The 16,709-nt window shown below is 31.8% G+C and overlaps 2 protein-coding genes and 1 non-coding gene across 4 annotated transcripts; 2 read left to right on the top strand and 1 right to left on the bottom strand.

Annotated features, from left to right (window-relative positions):
• The first annotated feature begins 160 nt into the window (after nucleotides 1–160).
• PPH (pheophytinase) lies at nucleotides 161–5,748 on the top strand. Its single transcript, XM_012225624.3, has 6 exons — nucleotides 161–347; nucleotides 1,323–2,087; nucleotides 3,388–3,614; nucleotides 3,988–4,179; nucleotides 4,275–4,431; nucleotides 5,388–5,748. The coding sequence occupies exons 2-6, from the start codon at nucleotides 1,335–1,337 to the stop codon at nucleotides 5,625–5,627; spliced, it is 1,569 nt and encodes a 522-aa protein (XP_012081014.1). The 5' UTR covers nucleotides 161–347; nucleotides 1,323–1,334; the 3' UTR covers nucleotides 5,628–5,748.
• Nucleotides 5,749–8,246: 2,498 nt separating this feature from the next.
• TRNAQ-UUG (transfer RNA glutamine (anticodon UUG)) lies at nucleotides 8,247–8,318 on the top strand. The gene has a single exon. It is a non-coding gene; the product is annotated as a tRNA-Gln (tRNA).
• Nucleotides 8,319–10,139: 1,821 nt separating this feature from the next.
• CBL9 (calcineurin B-like protein 9) lies at nucleotides 10,140–15,414 on the bottom strand. Of its 2 annotated transcripts, none has more exons than XM_012225627.4 (9): nucleotides 15,221–15,414; nucleotides 14,681–14,855; nucleotides 13,920–14,002; nucleotides 13,039–13,098; nucleotides 12,583–12,667; nucleotides 12,389–12,441; nucleotides 11,265–11,345; nucleotides 10,541–10,653; nucleotides 10,140–10,436 (listed from the first exon to the last, which is right to left on the bottom strand). In XM_012225627.4, exons 2-9 carry the CDS (start codon nucleotides 14,757–14,759, stop codon nucleotides 10,373–10,375), a joined length of 618 nt encoding a protein of 205 aa, XP_012081017.1. In that variant the 5' UTR covers nucleotides 14,760–14,855; nucleotides 15,221–15,414; the 3' UTR covers nucleotides 10,140–10,372. The 2 variants fall into 2 exon arrangements, with proteins under 2 accessions (XP_012081017.1, XP_012081016.1); XM_012225626.4 differs by having other exon boundaries at nucleotides 12,583–12,691; nucleotides 15,221–15,413.
• Between the last annotated feature and the right edge of the window lie 1,295 nt (nucleotides 15,415–16,709).

Genomic DNA, 16,709 nt, shown 5'->3' with positions numbered 1-16,709 from the left:
CTCATTATCAACATATTAAATTAATTACAGACAAATAAGAGTAATATCTCTCCAAAAATAAAGGCCACGATTTTTATTTAATAATTAATTATTTACCCAAAAAAATTGGAGAATTGAATTAAAAAATGAAAAAATGAAAAAGAAAAAAGAAAGAATGAGAAGTTTGGTGATTGCTGATTTTATTTTTGGCTTCTTGCAGGAAGAAGAAACTTTCAAGAAAACGCAATCTCTCTGTCTCTGTCTTCTATAGATTTTGCTCTACTTTCACAAGTACAGATCACATAGAGAAGACTGGAGAGTTTCTAAAGTATCAAGTTTTGAATGACTATTGTCTCTGCAAATTGAAGGTAACAAACCTCTTTCAACTTTTCCTTTCGTTTTTTAGCGTTTGATCTGTTGATTAAAGCTTCTACTTTATGAATTTTACTAGAAAAAAGGCTTCTTGTAAGTTGTTCAATCGTAGTTTAATCCTGATATAGTTTAAGCTTCTACAAACAAGTTTTGTTTGTATTAATTTCTTTTTCTTGCATAGAGCTTTTGTTTGCTTCCTCGGAAAATGAAAGAAAATTATCTGAGAAGCATTACTTTTTATGAGTTAATTAATTTCAACTCTTGGAGTTGAAATTGGGCTTAGAAACTCAAACAATATCGAAGATCATCGTGTGCTTTGTGTACAAACACTATTTTTTACACTGCAAAGCGAATTTACTTGGATTAGGGCCAAGCTTCTAGTGTTTCTGGGCAGTTTGACAGAGATAGGGGAGAGGGAAATTGCTAAGAAAGTTGAGAAAAAGGAAGGAGGGGAATGGAGTAACGAAATTGAGGAAACAAAGGGTAGATAGATAGAGAGACCGATTCTTTAATTATGCAGAGGAAAGAAAAATGGAAGGGGAAGGTCCTTATTGGTGCCGGATCCGGTTATACTGTCTGACTCCTAGGGTTGAGGGCTTCAATTTGTGACTGGCCCTGTCACCATCAAGCCACCTAAGTTTAAGTAACTTAGGAAAAACAAGGAAAAGAAAAGCAACTCTAGATACATCCATAGAACGAAGATGACAATTTGACTGCAATTGTTCATGCACTTTACAAGAGGGGTTTTACGACTTTTCTTTTTCTTATTTTTTTTATATTAAAAATAGAAGTTTTTGTGCTGATAAGTGATTTTGCAATTTTTTATTACCTTTTTTAAGTTTTCTGTGGGTACTTTAATGTATGTTCATGCACGGACATAATCAAATACCTTTTTAAGTTTTCTATCACTTGCTCAGAATGTAAGGTAAAATTATTTTCTCCTAATCATTTGCTTTGGTTGATTATTTCAGAAATCTTTGGTTATGGACGTTCTTACATTCAATATAGCAAGTTGTCATCGTGTTACGAATTTGAGGTGGAAATTAGTTGGTAGAAGCTCAAATTCATGTAAAACAAAGGTTCCTATTAGTACAAAATCTCAAGTCTTATGTGCTAGAATTGATAACAGAAGTGGGTCACTGCGATTTTCTAATATTAATAAGTTCTTCTTGGGGAATCTTGATCAAGGGGAAGGTTCTGGGTTGTTTAATGCCCCTGAAGGCTCCAGAGTTGTTGACTTTAAGGTTTTGAGTGGCAACTATAATAGTACTTATGTGATCGATGGGGATAAGGACGTGGAGAGCATTTCAGGAAGTGGTGAATCAACAAAGGTTTTGATTCCTGGGTTGCCAGATGAATCTAATGGTGAATATGCTGCTCCCATTGAAAGCTGTGTTTGGAAATGGAAGCCTAAACTCAATGTGTATTATGAGAAAGCTGGGTGTGAAAATGTGAAATCTCCACCAGTGCTGTTTCTTCCTGGTTTTGGCGTTGGTTCCTTTCATTATGAGAATCAATTGAAGGATTTAGGGAGGGACTATAGAGTTTGGGCAATTGATTTTCTTGGACAAGGCATGTCCTTGCCAGTTGAGAATCCCACTCCACTGTTGAAGGAAGGGAGTACATTAGAAGGAAAGAACTTTTGGGGTTTTGGAGATGAAGCTGAACCATGGGCCAATGAGCTTGTGTACTCCATGGATTTATGGCGAGATCAAGTTCGATACTTCATAGAAGAGGTACTCTCTTTTTGAACGTGTACTGTATTCCAGTATTTAGTATTTATGTGCTGAGATACACACATGGTGTCTAGTACCCATCACGTGATGCTACATAGAGTTTCAAATTGTGACGATCAAATACTAAAACATACGGAAAATATTGTGAACTGTTGAACTTGTTCATATGTCCAGTTTGTGCATCTCTCCCACCCATGACCTGCCCCCCTTCTCTCATTGTTTTTGCCTTTGACATGTGAAGATGTAGTCTAAACGTTAGTGCCTTCTTGAGCCAGGGTGGGTTTGAGATAGGGGCTCCACTAAATGTTTGATATTGTACCGTGCTTTGTGCTCCATTAACATGGAAATTAGCTATTCTTGATGTTAATATTAATTTGACACAAAATTCAGTAGGAACATTATCGTTAACTTGAAGGAGCTGTTATACACATTGAAGCATGAGAAAGTTTGGCACGTGCCTTATGATGAGTGGTTCATCATAAAAATCAGTGCTGCTTTGACTTATGCACGGGTTTACTTGACCTGTATTCATATGAATAGAAACACACTGAAGTGGACATGTATTTGTTTTAATGTGCGATTGCCTATTATAAACATGATTGACTATTATGAACATTGATAAATTTTCTTCTTCAAAGACTGGATGCAGGGAAATATCTATTTCCACCTTTATATCAATGACTCTTGTACTTATTCTTTTGTGGTCTATATAATGTTGGCAGTTCAATATAAAAATTACATTACTTCTTTTATTTGTTTCTTTATTTGGGTTGGTAGAGGCGTGCAGTGTTGGTAACGACAATACTGGGTACTAGGTAACCATCACTAATACAGCCAGGTATATGCCACTCCATCAATCCAACCATCTTTACCTGGAATTATTGATCACCAGAAGCAACCTTAATTTTGAAGCATATCTATGACCAATCTCTCTGCAATCACCTAGCCAAAACCAACGAGGAAGTATGGCGAACTAGAAAAATAGCCTTATTATTTCTGCTACAAATATGTGTCAAGAATTTTCGATTTATTAACTTCTAGGCTTTGGTTTATGAGAAATGAATGCATCATACTAATCAAGTATGGTTTGGTTAGTCTTCCTATGTCTTATAGAAGAGGTGGGGAGTAGGAGGTCTCGAGTTAGTCCTCTCCACCATAAAGCCAAATTGGTGAATATTATCCAAAGGGGAGGGCTATATTCTACTGTGTAGTCCACAATGTTATTCCGATCCATTGGACCTCCTATCTATGAAAAAAATGAATGGACCATGATGGTGATTACATTGGTTGTTTGTTGCAGGTCATTGGGGAACCAGTTTATATTGTGGGGAACTCGCTAGGAGGATTTGTGGCACTATACTTTGCAGCAAACAACCCTCAATTGGTGAAAGGTGTTACATTGCTAAATGCAACCCCTTTTTGGGGATTTCTTCCTAATCCTATAAGATCTCCAAGACTAGCAAGGGTTTTTCCATGGTCTGGAACATTTCCTCTACCTGCAGGTGTGAGAAAGCTCATTGAATTCTGGTAAGTTATCTTTTAATTGCTCAATAAGGTCAAAAACAAGTTGCATAGCAATCGATGCATAGTTGTGATGCTGTCTTGGAAGTATATAAAGTCTCACCATGACATCTGCTTTAAAATGTGAAAAGCAATTTTTATTTATCACAAAACGTAAGAGAACTTGCATACTTTAGCTCACTCCATATGTGAATCCAAAGAAAGTGCTATATTTTTCTTCTCCATAGCCATCATTCCATAAATTAAGCTTCCTGCTGCTTATATTAAATTTACTATTTCTACATACATCTTGCATTGCTTTTACTCCTACTCTATGCTTCTCATTTCTGGAATATATTTATATATACCGTTACTTATCATTATTATAAATTTTTTGCAGTTGGCAGAAAATAAGTGATCCTAAAAGTATAGCAGAAGTACTTAAACAAGTTTATGCAGATCATTCTACAAATGTTGACCAAGTGTTTTCTCGTATTCTTGAGATTACTCAACATCCTGCAGCGGCCGCATCATTTGCTTCAATTATGTTTGCTCCTCAGGGCGAACTGTCATTTAGGGAATCTTTAATGCGGTAAGTACTGCACACTGAACTGCTCTTCATGTATCACATAAATTCCCCTTTCTCATTCTGCTGGTTGAGAACTTACAGCACATTTGTGTTTCCAGGTGTAAAATGAACAATCTTCCTATCTGTCTTATGTACGGAAAAGAGGACCCATGGGTGAAGCCCATCTGGGGTCTTCAGGTGAAACAACAGGTGCCTGAAGCTCCTTATTACGAGATCAGCCCAGCCGGTCACTGCCCTCATGATGAAGTGCCTGAGGTATGGAACATACTGCTTATTAGATTACTTATCCTATAGATCATGTTTTAGGGACACGTTGTTGTTTGGGGATGTGCATTGCACATGGTACATATTATTCAGTTACACAAGGTTCTGTGAAATTTATGATTATATTAATTATACTCACATAATACTTAAATGGGACTTTAATATTATGATAAATACAATTGTTACACGTAAATTACGATGGATAGTACAAAAGATAAATCATGATTTTAGTTGATATTTTCTTGGCCAACCATATATCGATGCATTGATATATTAGTTCACTGCATTAATGGAAATTTAAAATCAATAATACTCATGCAAGATATGCGACAAATGATTCAAGTAAAATATTTTTTTACCACAAATCTGTATCATAGAGCGAGTGTATTTTAACAGGACATTCAATCAAAATTTCAATTATATGGAATAAAATGATTTGTGCTTTCTTATAACCATTGAAAACATAAATTGTCAGGAGGTACTCAAAAGCTATTAGGATCATATACTCTCAAATGAAATAGTTGTAGGGAAAAGACTAATGAACTAGAAAAGAGAAACTTTATAAACAAAAAAAAAAAAAGCCCACATCAAATATATGCCTTGGGATTGTCTCAACATTAGGTTCATTGCGTTTGGATGTTCTTATTTCTGCATTTAATATTGGCGTATTTCTCGTGCAATTACTAGAAAATAAGACTTCTTTAGCTAATTAATTCATACTACTATACAGTAGCAAAAATCCAGTTAGACACACACACACACACTCATTTTTCAGTTTTAAACCTGCAAATGAAAGAGAAGATTTTGGAAAAGTTGTTTGTTGCATTACACGAGAGTAGAAAAATTCCTCTGCATTATCCTTTTATCCTGCAAGAACTGTGAAATTGTACATGTTTGACGTATTTCTATATGGTATCATAGATACATGACATTTGATGTCGATGCAGGTTGTAAATTACCTACTTCGAGGATGGATCAACAACGTCGAGTCTCGTGGTTCAGTTCCGCTACCTTTGCTTGATGATACAGAGACTACTCGGAATAGCATTTCCAGAGACTTGGAATTTCCAAGACAAGGATCAAGAAAATCAGTGAAAATTCGGTTCTTTGGATCAAAGTTCTCTATTTGGAACTGGATTAGTTTTAACATTCAGTCTCAGATTGCAAGATTGGCAACCAAATCTTGATAAAACAGAGCTATCTTACACAAAGCACAATGTAAATACATAGATTTTTTTTCTTCATATATTTGAATTCAATTTGTATATGTACTTTGAAATTGCTCTAATATATTTTTTTTTCCTGGAATATTTATTCTCTTTTGCCTATGATGCTGAATTGCTGATAGGCTTGCACAAAAGAAAAACGTTTATTATCAAAATTTTCAATTTATTTCAAAGCCGATTCATATTGATAATTATGCAAGAGATAAACTGCATAAACAACAATATCAGTATCAGTTATATATATATATATAGGAATTGCTATATGTTTTAACATGTAGACGTCTCTATCCAAATCCTATATGTATGTACTTACTATTATAGGCATAAGCATAAAAATTTTAGTTTTACCATGTTTAAATCAAGGAAAAACTTATTTAGAGAGTCGAATGCATTTAACACTGATAATCAGAACAAATAAAAAATAAAAAAAACTCTGATGTTTTATAAAATATATGTGAAGTGAGAGATTTTGAGTTTAAGTGTTTTCCATCATAAAAGTTATCACTCAATTAAGTGTTCTCCATCGTAAAAGTTATCACTCAATTGGTAAATGTTATTCAAAGAAAAGGTCTATCCTACTGTGTAGTTTACAATGTTATTTCGGTCCGTTGGGCTTCTTAAATATTTAAAAAAATAACAAAAATTGATAAAACAGTGACAAGAAGACAATTTTTTGAATGATAATCTAATATTGATTGGTACATGAAAGATAATATAAATAGCGTAAATAAGTTTTTTTTTCCGCTTATTTTATATACAAAAGGGTAAATATTATTAGTAATTTATTAAAACATAATTATTATAACTTTAATTGTTAACCTCTATTATTATAAGATTAATAAAAACATCTGGAGTCATACTTCATTTCATTAACTATTTAATAATTTAATTAACTATTTATATAAACGGCATTAGATAGTCGGTACCAAATATATTAAATTTGTGCCAAACTCAAATTAAGAACAAGTAATTATTATGAATACCCAAACCCTAATATGAACGTATAAATAATTAGATTGTTTAGGTTAATAAACCATCAATTACTGAAGATAGCACAAAACTTGTATATTATGAATTAAGAGTTACTAAGCTATTGTACATCCTATTAGGCCTCAACCCATGGACCGTCAGAGAGGAAAGCCATTAGGGGCTGGGCCTCCATTATGTTCCCTTGTTCTTTTTCTTTGTGTAGTTTGAAAGAATTTAGTAAAATAGCTCTCCTTAGTTCAAAGTCTAAAGTACAATTTTTTTTTTTTTTTAACACACATTAAATTTTAACAAATCAAGCTTAATACAAGATCCGGCAAAAATGAAACTATTAAAAAAAAAAAATCTCAAATCCATGCAAGAAAAGCAATGAAAAGAAAAAATTTATGGACATCATTTTATATACCACCACCATCATTGTTGAAATTGGATCTTGGGAGGAACTCTTGAATTCCATATTTGAGTTGACCAGCATTAAACCTTCTCAAAATCTGTTGACAGAGGGAGATAGAAGAAACTTCTCTAAATCATCGGTCTTCTATAGTGTTATAATACTCTCATGGCATCTTGGAGTGAGATATAAAAACTCCATATAAAGATATATGAATAAGAAGTTCTTTAGTGGATACTCCATGCACCGATTTGCACAAAACAAGAGTAGATCCATATATCTATCTATCTTAGACAAAGGGATGAACCCTCCATAGAGCCCTAAAGGGTCACAAGAACAAAATCTGTCTTTCAAATCACAATTTCAAACATAGATAGAGAAATCAAATGTTAGATATTTGAAATAAAAATAGACTCTTTTAAGAACAAGTAAGAAGAGTCTGAGAGAGAGTCTTCGCCATGCGTTCTGCAACTCTTCCCTTTGCTTGCTTTCATTGAGCCCTCTTTCTAGCTCTTCGTTTATTTTATTCAGGATAAACTGCTCATTCTCCTCTACCTTGACTATGGCCATTGCTTGCTGCTGCGTTTTATCTTTACAAAGCTTTGTTTATTAATTTATTAAATCGGGCAAATCGGGATGTTTTAAAAGGTTGAGAGTGATACAGTGTGTTAAGTGTCCATGGTAAGACATAAGGAGGAGAGAGATAAAGCAAGGTTGGGTGAAGAAAGTTGACATGGTAAAATATTTGATTTTAAATTAATTTAATAATGTCTATATTATTTTAAACGGAAAAATAGATAGATTATTTTTTTATAAGAAGTTTGTATACTTTTGCGTAATAAATTAAATAGGAATGCCGATGTAACAGGGTTATACTTGAATTACCACCGGTGAAATTAAGCAAATAAATTAAGCTTTTAACGTCATTTTTGTTTTATATTTTATATTTTCCTTTTATACAGTGAGACGTTACTTTACAAAAGCAGGTTGGAAAATACAAATATAAATTACATTTTGATTTTCTATATAGTACTCCAACTTGTTTTTCTGATTTAATCTATAAATAATAACAATAAGCATACTTTAATGTAAAAAATAAAAAATTAGAAACAACAATCTTACTAAATATTACCGTTTGACTGATGATTTGGTGATGAAATTTTCATGCATATCATAAATTAACCAAAAGAGGGGTAATCAGAGGTTCTATGGTGTAGTGGTTAGCACTCTGGACTTTGAATCCAGCGACCTGGGTTCGACTCCCGGTAGGACCTTTTTTTTTTATCTTACCAAGAAATTTTGATGACAAAGGTTTGACCATTGCCATTGGCATCCAAAAGCAACGAAGAACTCGGTGAACTAATACCCTAATGGCTTTTTTTTTTTTTACTTTTTTAAATAAAAAAGGTACTAAGGGCAAACTTAGAGTATTAGTTCTGAAATTATGGGGAAACTTAACTGGTTGTATTTTACTTTCATATAGAGAATATAAGCTGACCAACCAAATAGAGATATTTAAGAAATAGCAGTAGAAAACCATTGTTTGAATTTTAAACGTTACATATAAAGACTTTTCAAGACCATGTCCTTCGTCTCGATTACCCTGAAGAAATACTAGAACTGGTGAGGTTAGCAACTAATGCAAAAGTCCTAGTGTAATCTAAACCTTCCACCAGATTGTATTCCTTAGCATCAAGATGATTATAGACCCATTTGCAACTTATGCCTTTCTATATTTCTTCAGTCACCACTTCATTAAGGATGCAAACATTTTATAGTAGAATCTACCTTTACGAGCAATGCGAAAGGCACAGCATGTGTCAGCCTTAATAAGTTATATATTTATCTAGTTGCCCTATATTGCATTTGGTGGGTTGTGAGGAGGCAAATTGATGAATGGATATGATTTTATTTCATTGAAAAAGATGATTCACTTTACAACTACGATTATTGAAGTATTACATGTTATACACTTAGCAAGTACAGAATGTAAAAATATGATAAAAATGTAATTCTCTTTGCAACTACAATGATTAAGTCTTGTATGTTATAAACAAGTATAGAATGAAAAAAAAAAAATGATAAATGATGAAAGCCCTTAAAGAGTAAAGTGCGTATACACTGTCAAAAGGACTTTGAGTTGACATGCCTAAAAACTAGGAGAGAAAATAATATTATAGAGTGTATTGACAAAAAAATAGGAGAAATTGGAAAAGAAAAACAAAAATTAGCATGAAGATGGATCAAATCCGTGTCTACACTGGATTCTGGATACTACGCTTGTATACCGTCCAGACATATATGTTCATCATCTAATTATATTGTCTCAAAATAATAATATTTTATGGAAAAAAAATATTAGGGTTGACCAAAAAAACATGATTAATTTTAGTAATGACAAAATGTTGATTAATCGCTATAAAGTATAATTACTTATGTTGATTTTATAAGTTAAAATTAATATTTTCAGTAACTTAGGAACTTTAATATTTTATAATGTCAAACTAATATTTTTAGCTTTCTAATGTTAATTAGCAAAAGCAATCTTATCAAATCTGACATACATATCAAAAGCTCAATTACTTTGAAAATTATTTAAAACTCAATCAAGCTTGAATTGAATTTTATGTCTCGAAAATTCTAATCAAACCAGGCTCAAATTCATTTATTCTAATCAAATCAGGCTTAAATTCATTGATTTGACTCAACTCGATTCGTTAACCTGCTGATTCTCTCAAGTCTTTCTACCATTTATCTCGAAAATATTTTTTGTCAAGGGTTCTCAAAAGTTGCAGAGCGGGTGGAAAAATTTTATAAAATAGAGAAATTTGTAGAAAATTATTTCCTTAAGAGCCAAAATTTTACAGTAAAACTAAATTATACCAAAATCTTTTACCTGAAACCTTCATGTTAAATTTAATATTTCAATATTCTTATCTTTAAACAAATTCAATTGCATAAATATTAATAACAAGAGTAAAAATGGACCCATTAAACTGTATAAGAAAACATAGCACTGCCATTAAAATTTGGAGTTGCTATTTCGTTCATAAAGTATAAATTCCTGTATAATTTAAAATTTAGTAATACCACCATTGCAAAACTAGTAATAATAGTAATATTTATATGAAAGTGAACAGACAACGTGGAATAGAACAATGGTGCTTTTAAAGTTAACATATAGCTCAAGCTAACTTGGCAATGAATCTTTCCACCTCAGACCATCACACTTTTCTTTTGTAATTGATCTTAAAAAAAATGAAAAAAAGCCACTGGTTTATACCACACCAGCTATTTTGTAATGTACTTAGTCACTTTCCAATCCTTTTCAGGTAGCAATTTCATCCACCTCAGAGTTGAAAACGAAACTCGGAAATGTTGTCGTAATGTCTCTGCATTTATTTTACACGTAGAAATTATAAATTTAACCAGAATAATAAACAAAAAAGAAAGGCAATCTGCAAATTGTACAAGTAAAAAGGTTTTAGTAAATTACCTCAAGTAGGGTAGTGTCATGATCTTTAACAAGGAAGGGTTTTTACTCACGAAATTCTGCCACTCGGACTTGTCTATCTTCCCATCGTTGTTAGCATCAGCTTCAATGAAAGTCTATCAACAAAAATTTAAAACCCAAAAAAGATTTTTGGTTATTTAATGAAAAGATAAACTAACTCATATACCATTAGATAAAATTCAAGTCACCATAGTTGAAAATCTAATATTTGAAAATAGACAAGTTGAATCACAGATGTACTGAAAGCGCTATTCAAATTGGAATTCAAGTTATGTTGGTGTAATCCATTTTTCCCTGATTAGAGGTGAGTTTTTGATAAATACCAGAAATTGCCTGTAAATTGCCAATGCCAAACTCATAAATTTAATTCTGTTATATGATTTAAACAGGGTCATGACCGGAACTATAGCAATTACTCAAATAAGTTTTTTAAGAAAATTACTGTTCAAAATCATGGAGTATATTATAGGGCAAAACTTAAGGTAGCAAATTGAAACAGCCTACAAGAGGGTGCCATAGCTTTAAAAGCTTGCATTGGACTCGTTCCCTATGATTCTTGAATATCTGTTTGGAAAGGGCCCCTAATAGTAGTTAACAGTAACCCAAAAGGGTTATTGACAACACACTCCAACTAGAAAGAAAACTACAAAGCTTCAACATATTTATCAACATCATTACTAGTTGAAATTCGAAGGTGACAACTGACCTTATCAAGAATTATCTCAATTGTCTCATCAGCCAACTTCATTTCAGATTCACAAAGAAGTGCAATCAACATCTGTTTTACCTGCCAAAATCACATATAATGAAGATGCCTGCAAAGAGTTTTGAATAAAGGAAAATCAAATGAATGAAACAATTCTAAAAGACGAATTGCACCTTTCTTTCTTTTAATGAACTAAGTTATAAATGCTTATTCAATTATTAACATAGTAAACTTGAAAGGAACATGCAATGTGTGACATGGAGGAATTTCATTTAAATTTGAGGAAGAAAATGTGACAGGCCAATTTGAGGATCAAAATATCATCATGTTTTAAAAACACAAAATTCCAAGATACTCAATGGACATCAAGGAAATTTTTTTTTTTTTTAAAGCTAACTAAGCTGCTAAAGGAACCTTCCTGCAGAAACAGATAATTAACCCACCAATTTAAGAAACACTTGTTTTAATAGTCTCTGGTGCAAGGAAACAAAAATCTTCCAGTATATGGGAAAGAACCATTATATACAGGCGAAACTATCTGACTATTTTTTTGAACATGCTAGCATGAAAACTGAAGATATGAGCATAAGACTTGAATAGAAGGGCAAAATTATTCACAAAACCAATCAAAAATCTGAATGTTAATCAAAAATAGGCTTTTCCCAGTTAAATCTGTTATGAGTTTTGTGGGACCAGAATTTAAGCGAAGGTTGTCACATTGTAGGAAAACCAACTCCAGTTGGACATGACAGCATCTGACTCTTGGTGTGGAAATTAGCAAAAATCAATCATGCTGTCATTTAGACAGTCACCCTCATGGCCAACCCCAAATGCTAGCTTTGTTTCGTGAAGCCAATTGCTTTTCCTTTTGTAACTCTTTATAGTAGCATAGTAAGAATGAATCCACCAAATGCCGTCACAGAATCTTATGTACAATATCTTCAGCGCAGGAGTTCAGCTGGAATGGTGCATTGGATGTACGCAAAAAAATACACATCATGAAATAAACCTAGGGTTCTTATAGCCCTAACATTCAATGGAAAGTTTATGATACAAATGATTGGTTCGCTGAGCTATATGAATTTGTACTATTACACAGCCAAATAAAATTAATTTAACCATACCTCTTGTCGCTCAATAAATCCCGTGTTATCCAGGTCGTAAAGCCTAAATGAAACTGCAAGGCAATTACAAACACTACACATAAGTAACAGTACACAGCAATACAAGATATTATGAGATTATACAGAGAATTATGGATAACAACAATACTCCAGTTATGCAATTTAAGGTCATTGTTTAGTACACTTCAACTTACAATCCATCTTCTCTTCTTGTGAGGTATTTGGATGAAAGACGCTGAGTGCTCTAACAAAGTCCCCAAAATCGATGACTCCTTTTCGCTTCACATCAAAGAGATCAAATATCTACGTGAAAAATTATGCTAATATTAAAATTTATAGAACATGATAACAAGGAGATAAAGACGATGTTACATTGCTGGTTGTATTGTAAATCCAAATTTTTCATGCCATTTAAACTTTTGACCTTGGTAACGCTAATAGTGTTATTTACTTATTATTAGTGTTCAGTTTAAAAAGAAATAGACGATTAAGCAGTTAATTGCTAATAGAATTTGGGTACAAAGCCAAGTTCAACACAAGAAACTAAGGCAATAATGATAATAGAGCAAGTTATAAAAATCAGTTCTTCTTCCCCTTTCCCCTTTTTTTTTTCCATTATGAAGAGAATAAAAAGGAGGTAAGCATAATACTCTATTAGCAAAAAGATTCTCTTTCTTTCTGTTCTTGAAAAGAGCCAGTTGGAACTCTTCCTGCATCAACAAGTAAAAAGAAAAGCCTTCAGTGCTACATTTTGAAAATTGTATAATTTCATGTAAATATAATTGTATGAATCTATAATGTGCAATTTCATGTAAATATTTACTAAACATCCTAACCATTTAAGCATAGGTATCATAGCCCTACTATAAATCCACATACTCTCAGGAAGTCCTAATTAAATAAATTCTATTCAATATAAAACTAGTGCACTCACACATGGTTATCATGATCAATATCAAGACGGCAGTACCATCACAATCATGACCATCAAAATCTAACAAGTTAATCAGCTTCCTCACCGTCATCCAATCATTAAGGGACTGTTTGACATTATTGTTGGAAAGGCTATTGACAATACCACCATCTTGAATTTAGAGGCAATAAAAACTGTTTTCAAGGTATTTTTACATGTTTTAGTTATAAGAACTTCAGAACATATAAACAATAGCTTCAAACTACTTTTTGCAACAATATCCAAAAGGGAGGAACACAATTATTAACTTCAATACCAAACGGATAATAAGCTACAAATCTGGGTAAAAATGGCATTTTGCAACAGAAAAAAAAAAATTCAACTCCAGAAATTGCTCTCGGATAATATGGAATAAAGGTGTCAATATAGTTTTTTTACCGAAACATAAATTAATTCAAGCCAACTGTTTAATTAAAGACAGCAATCAGGAAGGCACACACACTCAGAAAACCATATATGGTACAGATAAGCACCATTACTGTTGATAATAAAATACAAGGAGAACACTTGTTACATAAAAGAAAAGGGGTATAAATTAAAAGTATTGTTGCACGATACCTTGTTTATTAATCCATCATCAACAACAGAACTGCTAATACTCTTAAATAGTTCAAACAGGGCTTCAACTTCACTAACGCTGACTGAGGAATCAAAGAAAAACCACACACAGGTTAGAGCAACCACCCATTAAACCAAACATAGGCAAACATGCATATAGAGATGATAGAAGGAATAATACAAATAGTCAATAATGGACGGGACGCCGACTTGAGAATGCAAAATAATTTAATAGTGTTCAGATCTAGTTTGATATCAAATTAAGATGCTGAAATAATTACCAACTAAAAAAGTCCCAATTAAAAAAAAATTAAACTTGTAAGGGAAGCAGAAGCATAATACAGTCTCGTAACCACAGAATAGGGACAACAAAAATAGATGAACCATGATTCAATGTTTCAGATTCTAAAATTCAAATTTTATTACTTCACGCATTAAAAAATAATAAAAAGTCAGCAGCAAAGAAGGCATCACGGGATCAAAAGACTTGACATAGTTAAAAGGGTAAGTGAGTAAAATCAAGCCAGCTAGAACTGAACATTCAATAGTTCAAGTAAAACCCATAAAAATCAGGGGGGAAGAAAAGAAAAAAAATTCATGATCATGAATCTGTGAAATCATCTAAGTCTTGATTTCACACTTTTCTATTGACAAGCAACAGTAACCATCAAGCAAATTATATAATTGAAAAGCTAAACCAGAATATATAAAAGAAATCAATATAGGTAATTTCTCATAGCAAATAAGAAAAACAAACTTACAAGCTGTTTCTGAAGCAAGAGCTATTGGGTCCTCATGGCCAGGAAACTGTCTAGCTACTTTAGAACCAACGCAGCCCATTTACTGGTAATTGGTGATGATAGAAGAGAGAATTGGCCAATTCTTAGATTTGGCGCTTACTCTTCAATCAATAGAATTCATCGCCAAAATCACAACCTTTGCAAATTACAAAAACGCAAAATTACTACTGTCAATAACTCCTAAAAAACAAAAGTAAATAAATACACAGACATAATAAATTTCATAAAAGAATTCCTTTTCCTTTTCTAATAGTTCCAAAAGCAACCGAATAACGAAAAATTCCCAAATTTTCATTTTTCCTCCAAATTATCAGGAACAAACACAATCAATTAAAAGAAAACGCAAAAAATTTCCAAATAATTTTTTTTAAAACCACAGAAAAATTAAAAAAAAAAAAAAAGCCCAGAAAATAACCTAAGTAACAAAAATTAATTAAAACCAAAAAAATAGAAAAGGAAAAAAAAAAAGGAACAAAAGCAAAGCGAGAAAAAGAGGCTTACCGACCAAGGCCGGAAAATGCCGCGTCCGCACAATGTTTCAATGAAGCAAAAACAAGAAATTTTCTTCACGTATTTCTTTTATTTTTCCTATTTTTAGATAAATATGAAGGATTCTCTGTTAACTGAGCAGAGAAAGAGGAGAAAAACAGAACCGGAAGAGACTGAGCGTTTTGTTGTTTGTTGTTTTACAGTCCGTGCGTGGGTTGATTTATAGTGCTCCTCGAACGGCTAAAAGTTAATCTTTGTTTTCACTTTTTACTTTCCTATCACTATTACTTTAATACTTCAACTCTCTTCGGAAACAAATTTCAATGTAGGTGCCTTTGCGCGATTTCACAGTATTAGCAGTATCAGCTGTTTTTAGTAGCTACGAATTATTTTTAGCTTCACTTTAAATTAAATTAATTAATAAAAATAAAGTTTTAATTTGGTTCAAACGCTAAAATTTAATTTAAAAATTATTATTAAGTAGGGCTTTTAGGGTTTTATTTTAGTTAAAATAATATTTTTATTATTTATGTTGCATGATAAAATATTTAAAGCCAATAAGACAGCTGATAATTATAATTATATTAAAACAATTTGATATGAATTACAAAGATTAGATATTTCAAAATGATTATATTTTTATCTAAATAAATAAATACCTATATTTCTTTTCTTTTTTATTATTTAATAAATTTTTAAAAATTTTGTTTATTTATTAAGAGTCCTAATAAATCAAAATAACATTAAGCCATGAAAAATAGCCATAAATCGTTTATCAAATTGATAAAACCTTTTCTGATAAAGATAAATAAAAATTATTATGGTCAAGAAATTCAAATCTGAGAATTCTCATTATTCATGACACCTATAATTAGTATAAATTTTAAAAATTTTGATCCTTACTTTTATTTTTTTTTCTTTATCATTATATTAAATGTATATATATATATATTTTTGAGATATTAAATGTATATATTTAAATATTTGCTTAAGAAAGTATATATAAATTTTTTTTGTGTAAATCACCCTACCCAAACTCTACTATGGATCGCCTAGTTCGGCTCAGGACTTAGTCAGAGTTAAGGCTTCGCACTCCTACTTGCAAGTAGGTTTAATGAGAATTAAACCCGATAGCTCTTTTTACATTCCCAGCCTGCGTTGTCAGCTGTACCACAACCCGTAGATTTTATATATATATATATATATATATATATATATACACACACAGAAAGGGAGAAACATATTTAAACGGTGTGTTAGCTTAATTGGTAATATTTGATAGAATAATTAATCACTTGATACTAAAAATTTTGCAAAATTCATTACTATTAAATTAATTGAAAACGCTTATGTTCATATATTTAAAATTTTCAATTAATCTAAATTTAATCAAAAAAATAAGTAAAAAATTTTAACTATTGAATTAATTAAGTTAATGGGCTTTTAAATGATTTTGCTACTTAAAAATTTCATCACTTAAATTATTCAATATTTGATTAAG

The sequence above is a fragment of the Jatropha curcas genome, chromosome 11 (genome assembly GCF_041381405.1).
Source record: "Jatropha curcas cultivar XTBG-Jc1 chromosome 11, XTBG_Jcur_1.0, whole genome shotgun sequence".
Classification (NCBI taxonomy): Eukaryota; Viridiplantae; Streptophyta; class Magnoliopsida; order Malpighiales; family Euphorbiaceae; genus Jatropha; species Jatropha curcas.
This window is presented reverse-complemented; position numbering and strand designations above follow the sequence as displayed.